Source organism: Diadema setosum, chromosome 21, assembly GCF_964275005.1.
Source record: "Diadema setosum chromosome 21, eeDiaSeto1, whole genome shotgun sequence".
NCBI classification, from domain to species: domain Eukaryota; kingdom Metazoa; phylum Echinodermata; class Echinoidea; order Diadematoida; family Diadematidae; genus Diadema; species Diadema setosum.
Window position 1 is genome coordinate 8,581,799 of NC_092705.1, and position 18,618 is coordinate 8,600,416.

The following is an 18,618-nucleotide window of genomic DNA, read 5'->3' on the forward strand; positions in this document are numbered from 1 at the left end:
CATATACACACACATTCCAAAACAAAACTGTATAAGTGGTCCTGTAAAAAGAACTTAGACCTGTCATCCAAAAGATTCTAAAGCAAATTTGCGTCCAATCCCTACTGGAAAGAACACAGTGTCCTGGACAGTGTTTTCACAGTGTGTTCACATAGTCGACTATGTGACAACGCTCGAATCTAACAATGTGAAGATGATTTCGCACTGTGGTATGGTTTTTTTCACAGTGTTCAAATAGTAATGCTTTGTTTCACACTGTGCATGACTCACATTGTGTTCATACTGTTAAAACGCTCGAATTTAACATTGTGAAGAGATTTCACACACTGTGTTTCTCACACTGTGTTTCTCACACTGTGGGACACTGTTTTCTTTCCAGCCGGAATGGAATGCTTGGTTTGCATTATGTGACTTTGCACCGCAACACCAACAAAAAGTTGCTAGGTCAGATTTCTTATTATATATTAGACTCTCAGTCAAGAAATTCGTACCTTTATTGGGTTTAACTCATCAGAATCAGATTGTACTTGCCTACCCCAATGAATGCCGCTTTATTCCAAACTCAAGTGATGATTATTTTGAGAAAATACACTGTAGTTCCTCAAAGTAAAGGGTCCTAGTTGAAGCATATTGACTCACTCCCTCACATGAAACACGCACAGTACGAAATATAAAATTTGTTGGCACCACTGGAGTGCAAGTGTCAGACTTATCCCTAAATGGAGTAAAGTTGGACACATGATAAACATGATAAAAGACATGTTCCCATTCAGCTCTGATCGTATAAACATCGGATTATTCGTGAGGGCATCTTAAACCATCGTATGACCACCGGTTGAGGTTCTCAGTCTCCAGCATCAACTTCTTGAGTGGCGGCAAAATCTTCATGTATATAGCCATTGTGTTTCCTTCACGTGTCCTTCGGGTAAACTTTTTAAATAAGATTCAAATCTTTCTGTGGGGTTCAATTGTTCAGACCCTACTTTCCACTGGAAGATCACTGACTACCTTTCCAGCAACTACATAAATCATTTAAACATAATACGACTTTCCATTCGTAGGGGGATGGACTTCGAAAAAAAAAAGAACAGAATATTTGCTCTCAATAATTGTTAAGCTTTTAAGCACCTGTCATACAGTTCCGAAATTTACAAATTTAAGATGGACATATGATGTTTAAATTCGACTCTGATTGAAGAAGCATCGGATCATTCGCGAGGGCATCTTAAGCCATCGTACGACCGCCGGTGGAGATTCGTGTAGCGTCGTTCCTTGTAGCTATTGCGTTTCCTTCGTATGTCCGTCAAGTAAGATTTAATCATAGAATATAAAGATTTACGTCTTCATGTATCGCCTTCGTGTGTGGTGCTGGAGCCATTCTGTGATCTTGTGTACTTGCTTCGGCTGTTGATTGGGTCTTGACCAAGTTCAGACCAACTTCGTACGAAACTGACAATTCCATATTCGTATTGCCAACTTTTGTCAACTTCGGGGCAGCGCACATGACGCAGCGCAACGTCTTTCATTGCTATGCGTTTACACGGGTGTATCGAGACCACTTCTACTCTCCGATTCCCCTAGCCAGTCTTGACGCAGAAACGCGAAATGTCTATGGCAAAATTTCGGAACATTCGTCACACACGTACAAAATAACAACGCTCGACATGCGTTTCTGTGTAGTCTGGGCCTACTTGTGGCTAGGAAAGTAGCACTGATATTGACTAAATAAACATTTGTAATACACCATAGATTTGATTAGCAACTACTGATGTTTCGTACTGCTTGGCTTCAGCAGGGTTACAGATTCAAAAAGTTATAATGTGACTTAACTTCTCGTATTCGCGATTAACATCAGAAACACACACACATACATACACAGACACACACACACACAATTATATATATGCTTCACTTCTACCAGAAAGTTAAACTAATTATGAGCAATCAAACGTATGATCTCATTAACGTGACAAATTCAAGTTTAATATAATTGGCATGACACAATTTTACTTTCACTAAGATTGGAAATTCCTCAGCACTTAATTTTAATGGAACATAACGTAAAGCAGACATCTCACAGACTGTAAATCATCGTGATAACTACATGTAGCACAAACCAACTAAGTTTAAAAGCAGTGAGAATTTACACAGCTGTAGTCCTGGACAACACTGTTGGCCTATACTGCATCAAACACCACCAAAGCGGCAGGTGTATATAAGGCCTAATTCCTATATGCAGTTTTGCCCTACACTCTAGACATTGATATCGTCACCGTAGTTCTTTTTTTTTCCAATACTAATCTTTGTAATCAAAATAGCTGACGTATTTTGCATGATGATTATTAGTTCATGAGCTCATAATGATACAACAGTACAACAATAATGACATATAATTAAAAAGGATGAGAAACAGACACACAGACGTCACATATTGGTGTCTATGGTAAGATCTTCGTTCTGTTACTCGCAACCATTTCAACACTGATACCTTGCGGTGCTTCCCTGCCACCAGTGTTACACGCGAGGATCCGTGTCAGCAGTCGCGAGGGCTCCTGGATATCACGCCAGCGCCGTCGCAGCACACAGGCCATGACCATCCTGAAGTGAGGATGCTTCCAGCCGTAGATGAACGGATTAAGGCAACTGTCCGTTACGAGTGGGAGAGAAACGTAGGGCATCACGCTGAGAATGCGGTGCAGAGTGGGTCCTTGCAGGAATGGGATAGCCAGAAATACACCCATGAAGGGAGTTACGCACAGGACGAAGCAGCATATCACGCACATGAGATTCTTGGTGATTACCAACTCGGTGTGCCTGCGACAGCTTTTCTTGGTAGGCATTGAGCGTGACCTGGACTTGAGGGCGCTCCTTTTCACGTGCCTAAAGATTAGCCAGTAACTGAAGAACGTCACGCCGAAGGCAATTGATGCCGAGCCAAGCACAAGGTGGACAAAAGTATTTGTATTCTTGTGAGTGAAGTCACAGACGCAGAGTTGTGTGAGGGCGTTATATCCCAGACGACCATGACCTGTAAGATGAAGAACCACGAAAACTACGATGGGATATAGCCAAGACATTGCCAACATGACGACCAGATTTCTCGAAGAGAAGACGCGATTGTATGTGTGCTTAGGTTTGATGATGAGAACACAACGATTTACAGCAATAAGCATCATGGTGATGACACTACTCCCAATAGATAGGATATCAAGTGCGGCTATCAGTTGGCACAGTACCTCGGGTAGTGGTCTGTCCAATATCGGGACGATCTGAAAAGGCTGAGCGGCGCAAACCAACAGGTCACTGACGCCAAGATTTACGATGAGGCAGGAGGTTCTCGTTTGGAGTTTCCTCGACAGTGCGCTCGCCAGCAACAGCACGACATTCCCCGTCACCCCAACAACGGACACAGCGCTATATCCTACGGCTAAACATATATCTCCAGGAGTGAGACTGGAATAAGATTTACCCAAAGTCTCATTACTGTCTTGGTAGCCAGCTAAATCGGCCATCGTATCTCGCGGGATGTGCCACACTAACTAATGACAACCACACAGAAGCAATTTTCCAGACGCTATGTTCACATGTCAGAAGGACAAAATGTGCTATGAAATTGTTTTCAGACCTTTGCGAATGTTCATTTGTTCTTGTTGTTGTTGTTCTTGTTGTTTTTCACGTTTCCATTCAAGCTCTCAATGACATAAAGTACTCTTTCTCGGTGATGATAACATTTCACATATACTCGAGTTCAGAAATCAGATTACTAAAGAAGGCATATCAATGATACACGCCTACCAGGAAATGAACATTTTTCATCACGTCATTTCCCTCTTAATCATTCATCCCGTTGCCTATTCGTAGCTTAGCTAACATATTGATTACGTGTAATGTTACGTTACATTTAATGACAACGTGTTTTTTTAATGTGTAAACGTGTAATCTGGTCCTCTTTACACAAGGTAGCCACTTCAGTTTTACAACTGCTCTACGAGAAGGCACTGTCGTTATTATCATTACCCTGAAGTTGGATGCACTTTTCTTTTTCTCATTTCTAGTCATTACTTCCGATAGAAATAGCCAAAAGCAATCTAATGTAAGTGAACATGAATCGACACTTACTGGCATTAACATCAAAGTATAATGTAGAAACAAGTATAAGGTCAAGGTCAATGGTCATTGTCCAGTCATAACTTCAGGTTGGACAATCCGGTGGAGGTGTACCTTGTGAGGATATTGATAGAATAACAGTAATAATATGATGATGAAATGACAGGGTCAATGGTCAAAGTTAGCTTAAGACCTAAGTGGTAATGTTGGCTAACAGAACTGTTTTCCAGCCAGACTTAAAATAATCGTGGATGGTAACATGATTTGTTGGAGAGATATATGCATGACTGAACAAAACATTCAGATAATATGATCAGTATGAAGGTCAATATACTGTTATCTTCATACCCGAAGTGGCGGATCCAGAGGGGGCGCACCACAATTTTCTTTTCCTTAAAAAAAAAACAAAGACAAGAAAAAATAAGAATAAAAATTAAAAATTGAAAGGGGGCATTTGCGCCCCCCCCCCCCTTTAGTATTTGGTCTTTTCCTATGGAGAAACCATCCTTGTCAGCCGAATGTATTGCACTTTTCAGCTGATGAAAGCCTGAAGTGTCATGCGAAAATACGTGTTGAGATCCCCCCTTTTTTTCTTTTTCTTTTTTTGCCTGTCTGCTGATTAAACCTGGAAGTGGTGAATAAACTGTTTTGCGCCCCCTTTACGGAATACCAGGATCCACCCCTGTACCTGTACTTGTGGTGATCGTATCAGAGCAAATTGCCCCCGAGGACAATTAACCCCGGCTTAATACTGGTTAGTGATAAGGTTAGAGTTTAGGTTTAGAGTTTGAGTTAGGATTAGGTTCATGATCAGGCTTATAGAGTTAGGGGCAGGGGAAGGGTCCAGGGTAATTGCCAAGGGGGTAATTGACCTAGACCCGTGGTGATATAATGAACAAAGGAGGAGGTGGCATCTGAACTGATGATACATGGTAGTCGATTTGCTCAGGTTTTACTTCTGTATTGACTCATGTCATACAGAAATTATAGAATGCAAAGCAACGTTATGAAACCAAAGAAATCTGCTAATCTCTTCAGACTAAAAACAACAGGTGTAAAAAAAAAAAAAAAAAGGGAATCCCATGAAAAGATGTGAAACATTCAACTCTGCCCTGTCCACTCTACGCTATCCAGAAAAAAAAAAGAGAGGAAATTCTGGAGAAATTGAGACACACTGGTTTATGGACTGCCTGGACATATACACACGCACTGGTGACAAAGAAAAAAAAAGTGTGTATTACTTGACTAGAATAATATGTTCTAGGGCAGTCAGGACTATAAGGGGACTTTTATGATCTTCAAAATGCAAATAACATCAAGAAATTAGGAACTTCTTTGAAACAGGGTGTCAATAACGACAAATCTTATCCCAACAGAACAAACTGACATTCATGCATATTTCGACTTTCCTTTTCGATTCCAGCTCTAAGAACCGCCTTTCATCCACATTTGGTGTTTGTGTGTGTTGTGTACATTGTTTTGTATGTGTATAAGTGTATGTGTCTCAGTGTGTGTGTGTGTGCGTGTGTGTGGTTTGTGTCCAATTTCGTCCATTTATAGATTAATTTAAATACATTCACTACATGTGTATGATATTGTAGCTGCATTATACAATGTCATATTGCACAGGCATATAACATGATTTCACATTCTAAGAAGGGAATGACTCTGTAACTAGCCAAGCTTTCTGCACATATACCTGTATTTTTATTCAAGTTCAATTACCACATTCCAGTGGTACAAATGAATCATACAGTCAAATCTTATAACTTTAGATAACAGACACCATTTGTCCAACTCTTGTTTTTTTTTTCTTCTTCAAATAAAGTCCATTACATATTTTATTATCTTTCCATCACAATCTTTCCATTACAACGAGACATATAAATTTCATCAATTTTCTAGTCTACATGATTGGTCCGTTCTCTTTCACAAAAGTTTATCATGCATGTGGTTACTCCCCACTGCCTGAGGCACAAAATATCTACAGGATTGAGTTGCAGAAAGTAATCGCAACTCCGAGTGTACCGATCCTTAATTCTACTCGTTGCATGTTTGCCCGTAACACATGGTAGTCATTAGTCTTGCAAGTTCAACGATAGCAGCTGACGATACATTCATATCAACCATCTTGGGACAGTTTACAACTCTGTTCTCATCAGAACTTGGTCATTGCCTTATCCAACAAATTCGGTCCTAGTTCGGCTGTTACAATTGAATCTACTGGGAGAAAATCATCTTCAGGTATAACTTTTTTTGCTTCCTTGTTTGAGCGATTTAAGTGTTTACCCACTGTGTTTTATGCCACAGCAAAAATAAACTGTTTGGAGGGTTTAGCACTTTAAAACCGTTCCTCCAAATGCCCCCTCCCCCCCCCCCCCCCTTTGACCAACACAGTATGGTGGTTCATATTGAAGCTTCATTACATGTCACATCAGGATTTTTTTTGTTTTTTGTTTTTTGTTTTTTTTTTTGCGGGGGAGGGGGGGAGACAAGGAGTTAATGAAAACCACTGCTGAGAGCATGCAGGTTTCCACTTTCCGGCCAGAATAATAATTCTTTCAAGTATGATATCATAGCATAGATAAGCTTCATCTCAGAGATCTGGAGAGCCACAGCACAAGTGCTTATTTGAGCACAATGAATCCATTTCTGTGGATCCGTTGAATTCAGCTCAATTCAGGTGATTTTCAACAGACATTCCACCTCAAAACTATAGTTGTATCAATAAGTGATCCTGGAAATGCGAAAAAACGAATTCAGTCCTTCAAGTGTCATCTGAAAGATACAAAAGCAGACCTGCGTACAGAAGATTACTTGGTTAGCATAGGTGACTTTGTACCTTAACACCAACAAAAAGTTGCCAGGTCAGAATTCCTAGCATAGGTCAGATTCTTAAACCGTACTTGTATTGGGTGTATCTCGTCAGAATCAGATTGTGCTTACCTATCCAAATGAATGCTGCTTTACTCCAAACTCAAGTGATGATTATTTTGAGAAAATACAGTGTAGTTTCTCAAAGTAAAGTGTCCTAAATCAAGCATATTGACTCACTCCCTCACATGAAACACGCACAATACGAGATGTAAAACTTTGTTGACACCGTCCACTGGAGTGCAGGTGTCAGACTTACCCCAAAATGGAGTAAAGTTGGACACAATATGATAAACATGTATGATAAAAGACATGCACACATTCAGCTCTGATCGTATACACATCGGGCTATTTGTGAGAGCATCTTAAACCATCGTATGACCGACGATGGAGTTTCTCAATCTCCAGCATCATCATCTTTAGTGGTGGCTTTTATTTATTTATTTGTTTTTCTCTTTTTTCCCATCGTGTTTCCTTCGCGTGCCCTTCGGTTAAACTTCTCAATAGAGATACACATTTTCGTGTGTGGTTCGATTGTTCAGATCCTATTTCCCGCTGGAAAGCAGTATAAATTAACGTACCAAAGATCACTGACTACCTTTCCAGCAACTACATAAGTCATTTAAACATAATACGACTTTCCATTCGTAGGGGTATGGACTCTGAAAAAAAAGAGCAGAATATTTGCTCTCAATAATTGTTAAGCTTTTAAGAACCTGTCATACAGTTCCGAAATTTACAAATTTAAGATGGACACATGATGTTTAAATTCGGCTCTGATTGAGGAAGCATCGGATCATCCGCGAGGGCATCTTAAGCCATCGTACGACCGCCGGTGGAGATTCGTAGCCTCAAGCAGCAACTTCATGAGCATTGGCAAAATCTTCCTTGTAGCTACTGTGTTTCCTTCGTGTGTCCTTCAAGTAAAATTTAATAATAGAATATAAAGATTTACATCTTCATGTATCGCCTTTGTGTGTGATGCTGGAGCCATTCTGTGACCTTCTGCACTTGCTTCGGCTGTTGATAGGATTTTGACCAAGTTCGGACCAACTTCGCCCGAAATCGACAATTCCATATTCGTATTGTCATCTTGTGTCAAATTCGGGGCAGCGTACATGACGCAGCGCAAGTTGTTTCATTGCTATACGTCTACACGGGAGTATCGAGAACATCTCTATTCCCCGATTTTCATTCAGCGTCTTGACAAAGAAACACGAAATGTCTATGGCATAATTTCGGAGCACCTTCGTGACACACGTGCAAAATACCAACAATCGACATGCATTTCTGGGTAGTCTGAGCCTACTTGTGGCCAGTAAAATAGCACTAATATTAATTGATAAACGATTGTAGATAACATAAATTTGTGTAAGCCCCAGTCACATAGACATCCCGGATTACCCCGGATCACCCCGGATCACCCCGGATCGCCCCGGATCTCATCCGGGTGATCTGAGGAGATCTCCGTGTTGACGCCTTCGACTTCCTCGGAGATCCATGTATGTCCGTGTAGATCCGGGGACATCTGGGAGGCCAACACGGCAATTTTTTGAGGTCAAAAAAATCCGGCGTCATCCGGGGATTGCCGTGTTGGCAGAGCAATCCGGGATGGTCCGTGTGGCTGCTATGTTGCTGCCGTATTGATCCGTTTGTATGTGTAGATGGCGCACTCTTCCTGCTTTATCCGTGTAGCTGCCGTGTTGATACCGTGTGTACAGTCATATCAACGCTCGTCGACACTCCATCGAGGTCCAAACTATCCCGGATCTCCCCAGATCTCCCCGGATCACGTGTAGATCCTTGATTATCCATGTTTATATGTGACTGGGGCCTTAGGGGCATTAGCAACTACTGTGGTTACGTACTGCTTGCCTTTAGCAGGGTTACAGATTCAAAATAGTTATACCCGATGTGACTTAACTTCTCGTATTCGTGATGAACATCAGAAACAAACACACACATAATATGTATAATGCATATACTTCACGTTTGCCAGAAAGTTAAACTAATTATGAGCATTAAACGTATGATCTCATTAACGTGACAAATTATCAAGTTTCACATAATTGGTATGACACACTTTTACTTTCACAACGATTGGAAAATTCCTCTGCACTTCATTTTTATGGAACATAACGTAACGGAAACATCTCACAGACTGTAGATCATCGTGATAACTACATGTAGCACAAACCAACTAAGCTTAAAAGCAGTGAGAATTTACACAGCTGTAGTCTTGGACAACACTGTATACTGCCTCAAACACCACCAAAGCGACAGGTGTATAAGGCCTAATTCCCATATGCAGTTTTGTCCGACACTCTAGACATTGATATCGTAGTTCTTTTTTTTTTTCCAGTTCTATAGTTTTTGTAATCAAAATAGCTGACGGATTTTGCATGATGATTATTAGTTCATGAGCACATATCGGTACAAAAGTAATGGCATATATGATTAAAAAGGATGAGAAGCAGACACATAGACGTCATACATTGGTGTCTATGGTAAGTTCTTCGCTTTGTGACTCGCAGCCCTTTTCAACACTGATGCCTTGCGGTGTCTGCCTATCACCGGTGTTATAGTCGAGGATCCGTGCCAGCAGTGGGGATGGCATTGGAATATCGCGCCAGCGCCGTCGCAGCACACAGGCCATGACCACCCTGAAGTGAGGATGCTTCCAGGCGTAGATGAACGGAGTTAGGCAGCTGTTGATTATGAAAGGGAGACTGGCGTATGCTATCAGGCTGCTGACACGGTGCCGACTGGGTCCTTTAAAGAATAACGTCGATAGCAGAACACCCATAAAGGGAGTTACGCACAGGACGAAGCAGCATATCACGCACAGGAGATTCTTGGTGATTACCAACTCGGTGTGCCTGCGACATCTTTTCTCGGTAGGCATTGAGCGTGACCTTGATTTGAGGGCGCTCCTTTTCACGTACCGAAAGATTAGCCAGTAACTGAAGAACGTCACGCCGAAGGCAATTGACGACGAGCCAACCACAAGGTAGACAAAAGTATTTGCATTCTTGTGAGTGAAGTCACAGATGCAGAGTCGTGTATGGGCGTTGTATCCAATGCGACCATGTCCAATAAGCAAAGGAAGTACTAAAACTACAGTGGGATACAACCATGACATTGTCACCATGACGACCAGATTTCTCGACGAGAAGACGCGGTTGTATGTGTGCCGTGGTTTGATGATGAGCACACAGCGATTTAAAGCAATCAGCATAATGGTAGCGACGCTACTCCCAGTAGATATGATATCCAATGCAGCTGTCAGTTGGCACAGCACTTCGGGTAGTGTGCGGCTGTTTCTGGCCAACATCGAGACGACCTGAAACGGCTGAACTGCGCAAACCAACAGATCACTGACGCTAAGATTTACGATGAGGTGGGAGGTTTTCGTCTGCAGATTCCTCGACAGAGCGCTCGCCAGCAACAGCACGACATTCCCCGTAACCCCAACAAAGACCACAGCACTGAATCCTACGGCCAGAAATATATCTCCAGAGGTGAGACTGGAAGTGTTTTTAGCCAAAGTCTCATTACTGTCTTGGTAGCCAGCTGTATCTGCCATCTTGTTTCGTTGAGTTAAGCAGCCCTTGAAATTTCAACCACGCTGGAGCAGTTTTCAATGCACTTTGTTCATGACATATGCCTATAAAGGACAAAATGTGCAGTGCGATTTATGTGCGAGTTGTGAGAGTTGTGAGAGTTCCCTTTTAAGAAGTGCTATTCTTTTCCTAGTTTCCATTTAGATATTCTTGACATGAAATATCGTTCCCAGTATCAATGGAGCAGGCGCTAACCCGTTAAGCAATGATATTGTTTCATACGTATGCTTACTTGAGTTCAAGAGATCTCAGTTTTTGTAGAAGTAGCTTTGATTAACCATGTATACAAGACGATTATTCTCTTTCCTCATTATTGATTGTTACCCTTTCCTTTTCACTCATTCATCTTTTTCCCAACTTTATCACATGCATTGGTCATGATGTGTTACATTTATGTTAAACAAATTGACATTCAATCATATCTCGACTATTATCCGCTGCATTTTGTGTTTGTGTACGTTGTGTACATTCTTGCGTATGTGTGTGCGTGTGTGTGTGCGTGCGTGTGATATGTGTCCACTTTGGTTTATTCTTATATCAATTCAAATATTCACGATATGTGTACGACATTGTACGACTGTTATTTCACAGAGGTATATTTAAACGATTTCACATTCTCACAAAGAAATGATTCTACACTGTGTTTAACCAATCAAGTTCTCTCCACATGTTTCTGTAAATTTTATTCAAGATCAATTACCACATTTCAAGAGGTAAAAATGATCAAATATTCAAATCTTATAACTTTTAACTTCAGAACAGAAAGCATTTGCTGAACTTCATTACTTTGTTTCTATATTTTTCCTTTCTAAAGATTAAGGACATTTAATATTTTACTATCTTTCCATTACGACGCTTACGTGGCATATCATTATATCCATTTTCTAGACTACATGATAAATGCATTCTTTTCACAAAGGTTTGTTATGCATGAGGTTACTCCCACTGCCTGAGGCACACAATATCTACAGGACTGAGTTGCCGTAAGTAATCGCAACTTATGTACCGATTCTGAATTCTACTCGTTGCATGCCCGTATCACATGCAATAATTGGTTTTGCAAGTTCATACCTAGCAGCTGACGATGCAGTCATATCAACCATCTTGGGACAGTTTACAACTCGGTTCTCATCAGAAGTTGGTGATTGCCTTATCCAGCAAATTCAGTCGTAATTCATTTGTCACAATTGAATCAATTGAAAGACTATCGATCCTCTTCACACATTTCTTGTTTCCTTATTTCGAGCGATTCAAGTGTTTGTCCACTGTGTTTTAAATGCCACAGCAAAAAGAAAGTATCCAGTTTAGGACTACGGTATAAAACTCGTCATCCAAGTTTCCCCCGTGACCAACACATTGTATGGTGATTCATATTGTAGCTTCATTTCAGGGAACTTCAATTTTTCTGTAAGGAGCTGACTTAATCCACTGGATTAAAGCATGCATTTTTCCACTTTCTTCACAGCAAACGGCCATGACATTCTTTCAAACATGTGATATTAATATAATATGGACTGGCCTTGATTGTGGGCCCTATTGCCCTCGTCTTCGACTCGGGCAATACAATTCTATATAGTTCAGGCAATAAATGTCGTATCACCCAAAAGTCGATAGTCCATATCATTATTATTACCCATTTCAGGCATCTTGAGCAGTAAAATAAATCATTACAATGTAAACTTTGTACAACTTCCCAATTTAAGACAACAATTTTCAACACTGCGCGCTACATCCATATACACAGGCTAGCTCACGGTATGCAGCGCGCGTATAACAGCGAACTCACACAGGCGCAGGGATTGTCCTCTACTTTTACATGTTAACCTATGGGAATTTGCCCTTTGTCGCGAACTCGGGTATGCGTCGCGCGTAGAAACAGCCAGCTCATACAGCAACAGCGATCGTCCTTTAGTTTTACGTGTTAACCTGAGGGAATTTGCCCTTCGTCGCAATACCACTCCGCGAGAAAACTGTTATCAACCGCAAATTTTCCTCACCGGGAGCTCAAGTGCCCGGATGCTATATTCCCCTCGTTTTTAACACGCAAATCCCATAGGCGTTTGTCAAAGCGGGGAATATGGAAAAATTTGCTCCTCTTCTCCCTGCTGGAGCGTAATCCCGCGCGTAGTATAGTACGAGGGAGATACAATTTTGTAGAACCACAGCTCAGATGCCTGATACGGGTAATCATGCTTCGCGATTGACGGATCCAGATGGGGGCGCACCGGGCCCGCGCCCCCGCTTTATTTTTTGTTAAAAGAAAAGAAATAAAATGAAAAAAAAAAAACATGGGGGAGTGCGCCCCATATAATTTTGTAGAGGCGCCTCCCCTTTCCGGAATTCTTGGATCCGCCCCTGATGCTTTATTTCTGAGATTCAAAGAGCCACACCATAGGTGGCTCTTTGAGCACAGCGCGCGCACTCGGGGAATCTATTTGATATGTAGCTGTATGCCAATCTTCATGCTAAGCGGTTGAGCACAGATATATTTTATATACATGCATCTTTTATTTCTACGTGTATATATGAGAAGCGATAGGCCCCCTCTCACACGAGGGAGATTTCGCATTTTCGGACCTGAAATTCAGAGATAATTATGATGCACACTCCCTGTTGGTGGATATTATTCGATTTTTGCCTCTATCAAATAGTACGCAAAAATATTTAATGAAGACTAGTATTCAGGGCAACGTGCAGGAAGGATGTGGGAAGGGGGATATAATACCCTATGGAGCTCCTTCCACACGAAGGAGTTTTTGCATTTTTATGATTGTCATAGTGCACACTTTTGGTGTGCACTAATCGTCAAAGGTTAAACAATTCATAGCATCTGTATCCCCCATCAAACACGAGGGAGCCTTTGCATTCTTAGAATTGTAATGAAGACATATCGTACACATTTTTCATGTATTATTTGGAAAATGTTCAGTTTTTGGAAGGGTTTATTGGAAGGGTGTTTCACCTTTCATATAAGGGAACTTTTGCATTTTTTAAATTTAAGATATGGTGGACACTTTTGATGAAATATTCGGAAATTTGTCAATCTCAAAAGTGTACAAAATCTATGGGTGTATGAAAAGGGACCGAGCGGGGAATGTTTGCATTTTCTTGATTGCAATTCAACGATCTGGTGCATTCTTCTGGATGAATATTTGGACAATTTTCTACAAAAAAGTACAATATTTTTCAACAGCTAGGAAATTATTGATGTGGGGCAATTAATGTTTGCCCAAACATTGTCATTGGTGTGTGTGTGTGTGTGGGGGGGGGGGGAGGGGCAACTGCCCCTTTGCCCGCAGGATCGACGCCCTTGATCATCTCTGTGTATGTCCATCTGCATATCTATCTAACATAGATGTTTCCTGACTGAGTCATCCCGTGGGAAGGGAGGGGAGGCGTGTGTCAGTGCGTACGGAGTGTGGACATGGGGAGGGGGCTAAATTCTGGCGGCTTTTTTTTTTTCGAACGTTGTACGTAATTTGTAGATGGCCCCGAGGGCGCGCGTCATAGCACATGTATGATATTTTGTGGCATCAACATCTGAACCATACTTTAAGTCGATATTACTATTTGCGAGAGAGCGAAGAGAGCGAGCGCTTGAGAAAATGATGTATACAAATCCTAAAAGATAGAATATTGTTAAGTTCTGTTTAGATCTCACTAGGCGAGCGTGCGAACGTCATGTATTATGCCGAAATTAATACAATAAAATGTCTTCTTCCATTTTTTCCAATTTCGGGGGGGGGGGGGTTGTTTGTACAGATCCAATTTCAAGAAGTATGGTACCAAGTTTCAAGTTTCAAGTTTTATTAAACCAATTTATTAAACATTTGACATTTTACAAAAGGATACAGCATTAAGAATAATGAATGGTTTGGGACCCCAAAAGAAGCAGAGCTTGTAAAAAATGGGGTCCCGGATAAACATATAAAACAAAACATACTAAAGTTTAAGCATATTAACAAGAAGTATAATAGTAACATATTTACATAGGACAGATGCAACACAAGCACACATACACACGCACACACACACACACATTCAATCACACAAACACGTGTCACAAAAACGCTCATGCACATACATGTAGTTCACATGAAATTGCAGAAAGATACTTTCTATTTTACTACATGTATTTCTATTTCTATTTTACCATGTAATATTATTTCATTTTCACCAGACTAACAATTCCTCAACAATTCATTTTGTTGAGCATAGGCCCTACGTCACACATCTACCTCAGAGACTGTATTTGTGATAGAGTAGCACACTCGAAACATCCAAAACCTTGAAGCATTGATGTTAGCTTCGACAACATTGTACATCGCCTCTGGAACGACGCCGACGAAAGTTACAGTTTTGCCAACATAGTCTGGACATCAATGTCATAGATTTGTTTATTCCAATCTAAATCTCTGTGATCACGATGACTTATACTTTCAACCCATATTGCAGTATCTTGCCTGGTGATATTAGTTCGTGAGTTTACGATGGTAAAACGGTACAAAAGTAATGCCATTACTTTTGGACGGGTCGAAATAATGATGCAAAGAAGACACACACACGTCACATATTGTTGGTCTCAATGTTCACATTTATGCTTGATGTCTCGCAGCCCTTTTCAACACTGATAACTTTTGGTGTCTCCCTGCCACCAGTGTTATAGGTGAGGATCCGTGCCAGCAGTCGGGAAGGCTCCGGGATATCGCGCCAGCGCCGTCGGAGCACACAGGCTATGACCACCCTGAAATGCGGGTGCTTCCAGCCGTAGATGAACGGATTAAGGCAACTGTCCGTTACGAGTGGGAGAGAAACGTAGGGCATCACGCTGAGAATGCGGTGCAGAGTGGGTCCTTGCAGGAATAGGATAGCCAGAAATACACCCATGAAGGGAGTTACGCACAGGACGAAGCAGCATATCACGCACATGAGATTCTTGGTGATTACCAACTCGGTATGCCTACGACAGCTTTTCTTGGTAGGCATTGAGCACGACCTGGACTTGAGGGCGCTCCATTTTACGTGCCTATAGATTAGCCAGTAGCTGAAGAACGTCACACCGAAGGCAATTGTAAACAAGCAAATCACGAGGAAAACGAAAGTATTTGCATTCTTGTGAGTAAAGTCACAGACGCAGAGTCGTGTGAGGGCGTTATATCCCAGACGACCATGACCAGTAAGAAGAGGAACGACTAAAACTACGATGGGACACAACCAAGACATTGTCACCATGACGACCAGATTTCTCGAGGAGAAGACGCGGTTGTATATGTGCTTAGGTTTGATGATGAGCACACAGCGATTTAGAGCAATCAGCACTATGGTAATGACGCTGCTCACAATAGATATGATAGCAAGTGCAGCACTCAACTGGCAAAGCACCTCGGGGAGTGTTCTGCTGTTTCTAGTCAACAAGGAGACGGCATGAGACGGTTGAACTGCGCAAACCAACAGGTCACTGACGCAAAGATTGACAATGAGGCAAGAGGTTCTCGTCTGGAGTTTCCTCGACAGTGCGCTCGAGAGCAACAGCACGACATTCCCCGTCACCCCAACAACGAACGCAGCGCTATATCCTACGGCTAAAAAAATATCTGCAGGAGCGAGAATGGAATTAGATTTACCCAAAGTCTCATTACTGTCTTGGTAGCCAGCTACATCCGCCATCTTGTCTCGAGGGAAGCACGGCACTAAAATGACAACCACGCAGGAGCATTTTTCAAAACACTTGTGTTCACAATGGTAAAAGGACGAAATGTGCTATGAAATTGTTTTCAGACCTCTGCGAGTGTTCCTTTGTTGTTGTTTTTCATGTTTTCATTAGTTTAAGAGCTCAATGACAGAAAGTACTCTTTCGAGTTGATGGCGCAGGCGCTAGCAATGACACGCTTCACGTATACTTAGTTTAAAAAAAAATCAGTTTTCTATAAAAGACATATATGATTTACCAGATAATGAGGATTTTTTTTCATCACATTACTATTTCTCTCTTAATCGTCATCGATTTGCCTATTCATAGCTTAGCTTTCATATTGATTACTTAGACGTGTTATGTTACGGTAGAGTTTGTGATATTGTGTTCTCCACAGTGTTTCCGTGTAACATGTAGTCCGGTCTTATTCAGTCAAGGTAGCCTCTTCAGTGTTAAAACTGCTCTACAAGAGGGCCCTGCCATTATCCTTTCCCTATCGTTGGAGTGTATCCATTTTAAGCACTTTTGTTGAAAGGGATTTTGGGGGTATAAAAACATCTTGCTCAATGGACGTGGCCCTTTACGGGATTTGAACTAGGTACCTCCGATTGAAAGTCAGCAGTCTTATCCACTAGGCCACAGTGCACAATAGGCCTACTTTGGATTTTGTATTACTCTATGTTGATTTTAGTTTGAGTTAGGGAGAATCAGAAATAGAGGAAGTCATCTGCTGACATATCACGTCCTCTTGAAAGAAGTATGTATTTTCATATCTTCTATGATTCTTTCAGACATTAAATTTTTGAAGACAAAATGATATTCTAAAGAGAACCTCCACAGTATGTCCGAGTTGTTGGCATTTTTGAAAAGCAAAGATTGGCGTAATGACAAATATTGACTGAAATAGGACGAAGTCATGACCTAAATTTGAACGTTCTTATATCTTCATGAAACAGTGACATTAGTCATTATCAAAGGTTTCAGTTATGATAATATTTTGAATCTGGCGCATTGTTCAATCAAGCCTATCCTTTTCGGGAGTTTTCAACATGTCAGATAAATTCTGTCAGATTAAACTACATTCGAAGCAAAATCTCTTGGGCAAAGGGTACATTACTTTAGTTTAACAATTATTTACTAGTACATCAAATGAAAGTGGTGAAAAGTCAAGGTCAAAGGTCACTGTACTTTTGCTTTAAAATGTCCTTCCAGCTATTACCTCGATCAGATAGGAACGTCAAGTTGTAAGTTAATTTGAAAGGGAAGAAATATCCCTGTTCAAGTTGTTTGGGTTTTTTGGTTTTCTTTTTGTTTTGTTTTATGTTTTTTGTTTTTTTGCTTTGAAGGTCACAGTTTGAGGTCAAAGGTAAAGTTTCAATGTCTTTGCACTTTTCTTTTTCTCATTTCCAGCCATTACTTCAGGTAGAAATATCCAAAAGCAATCTAATGTAAGTGAACGTGAATCGACACTTATTGGCATTAACATCAAAGTAAAATGTAGTAACAAGTATAAGGTCATGGTCAATGGTCATTGTCCAGTTATAACCTCAGGTTGGACAATCCAGTGGCGATGTACCTCGTTCGGATATTAATACATTAACAGTAATAATATGGTGATGAAATGACAGGGTTGATGGTCAAAGTTAGCTCAAGACCCAAGTGGTAATGTTGACTAACTGGCACTGTTTTCCAGCCAGAATTAAAAGAATCATGGATGGTTACATGATTTGCTGGAGAGATATATGCATGACTGAACAAAACATTCAGATAATATGATCAGTATGAAGGTCAAGATACTGTTATCTTTATACCCGCAGTGGCGGATCCAGGAGGGAGCGCACCAAGTGCAAGCCCCTTTAATTTTCTTTTCCTAAAAAACAAAAGCAAGAAAAAAATAAAAATAAGGCAAGAGCCAAATTGTGTCTCGCCCATTCGCGTAGAAGAAATTAATGTTTTTCTAACTCTCGGAAGTTCATTGACCCGCCTATGACCTTTGACCTTGTGGTGACTTTCAAATCCCCAAGGGACATTTACCATCCAAGGTTGGTCACAAACGGACAAAGGGATCAAAAGTTATGAGCCATAATCGAAACACGCCGTAAAAACTTAACATTGGGCCCTAAAAATTCGTTGACCCCTGTCTGTGACCTTTGATCTTGTGATGACCTTCAAATCCCCAAGGGACATCTACCATCCAAGTTTGGTCACAAACGGACATAGGGATCAAAAGTTATGAGCCATAATCGAAACGCGCCGTAAAAACTTAACATTGGGCCCTAAGGTTCATTGACCTCTGCCTGTGACCTTAGACCTTGAGGTAAC

At 41.1% G+C, this 18,618-nt stretch overlaps 3 protein-coding genes across 3 annotated transcripts; all 3 read right to left on the minus strand.

The window, feature by feature from the left end:
• Positions 1-2,438: 2,438 nt before the first annotated feature.
• Positions 2,439-3,512, minus strand: LOC140244890 (somatostatin receptor type 1-like). Its single transcript, XM_072324498.1, has one exon. It carries the CDS (start codon positions 3,510-3,512, stop codon positions 2,439-2,441), a length of 1,074 nt encoding a protein of 357 aa, XP_072180599.1.
• Positions 3,513-8,401: 4,889 nt separating this feature from the next.
• LOC140244891 (rhodopsin, GQ-coupled-like) lies at positions 8,402-10,567 on the minus strand. Its single transcript, XM_072324499.1, has 2 exons — positions 9,476-10,567; positions 8,402-8,509 (listed from the first exon to the last, which is right to left on the minus strand). The coding sequence occupies exons 1-2, from the start codon at positions 10,565-10,567 to the stop codon at positions 8,402-8,404; spliced, it is 1,200 nt and encodes a 399-aa protein (XP_072180600.1).
• A 4,603-nt stretch (positions 10,568-15,170) lies between these two features.
• Positions 15,171-16,271, minus strand: LOC140244893 (melatonin receptor type 1C-like). Its single transcript, XM_072324502.1, has one exon. The coding sequence runs from the start codon at positions 16,269-16,271 to the stop codon at positions 15,171-15,173; it is 1,101 nt and encodes a 366-aa protein (XP_072180603.1).
• Between the last annotated feature and the right edge of the window lie 2,347 nt (positions 16,272-18,618).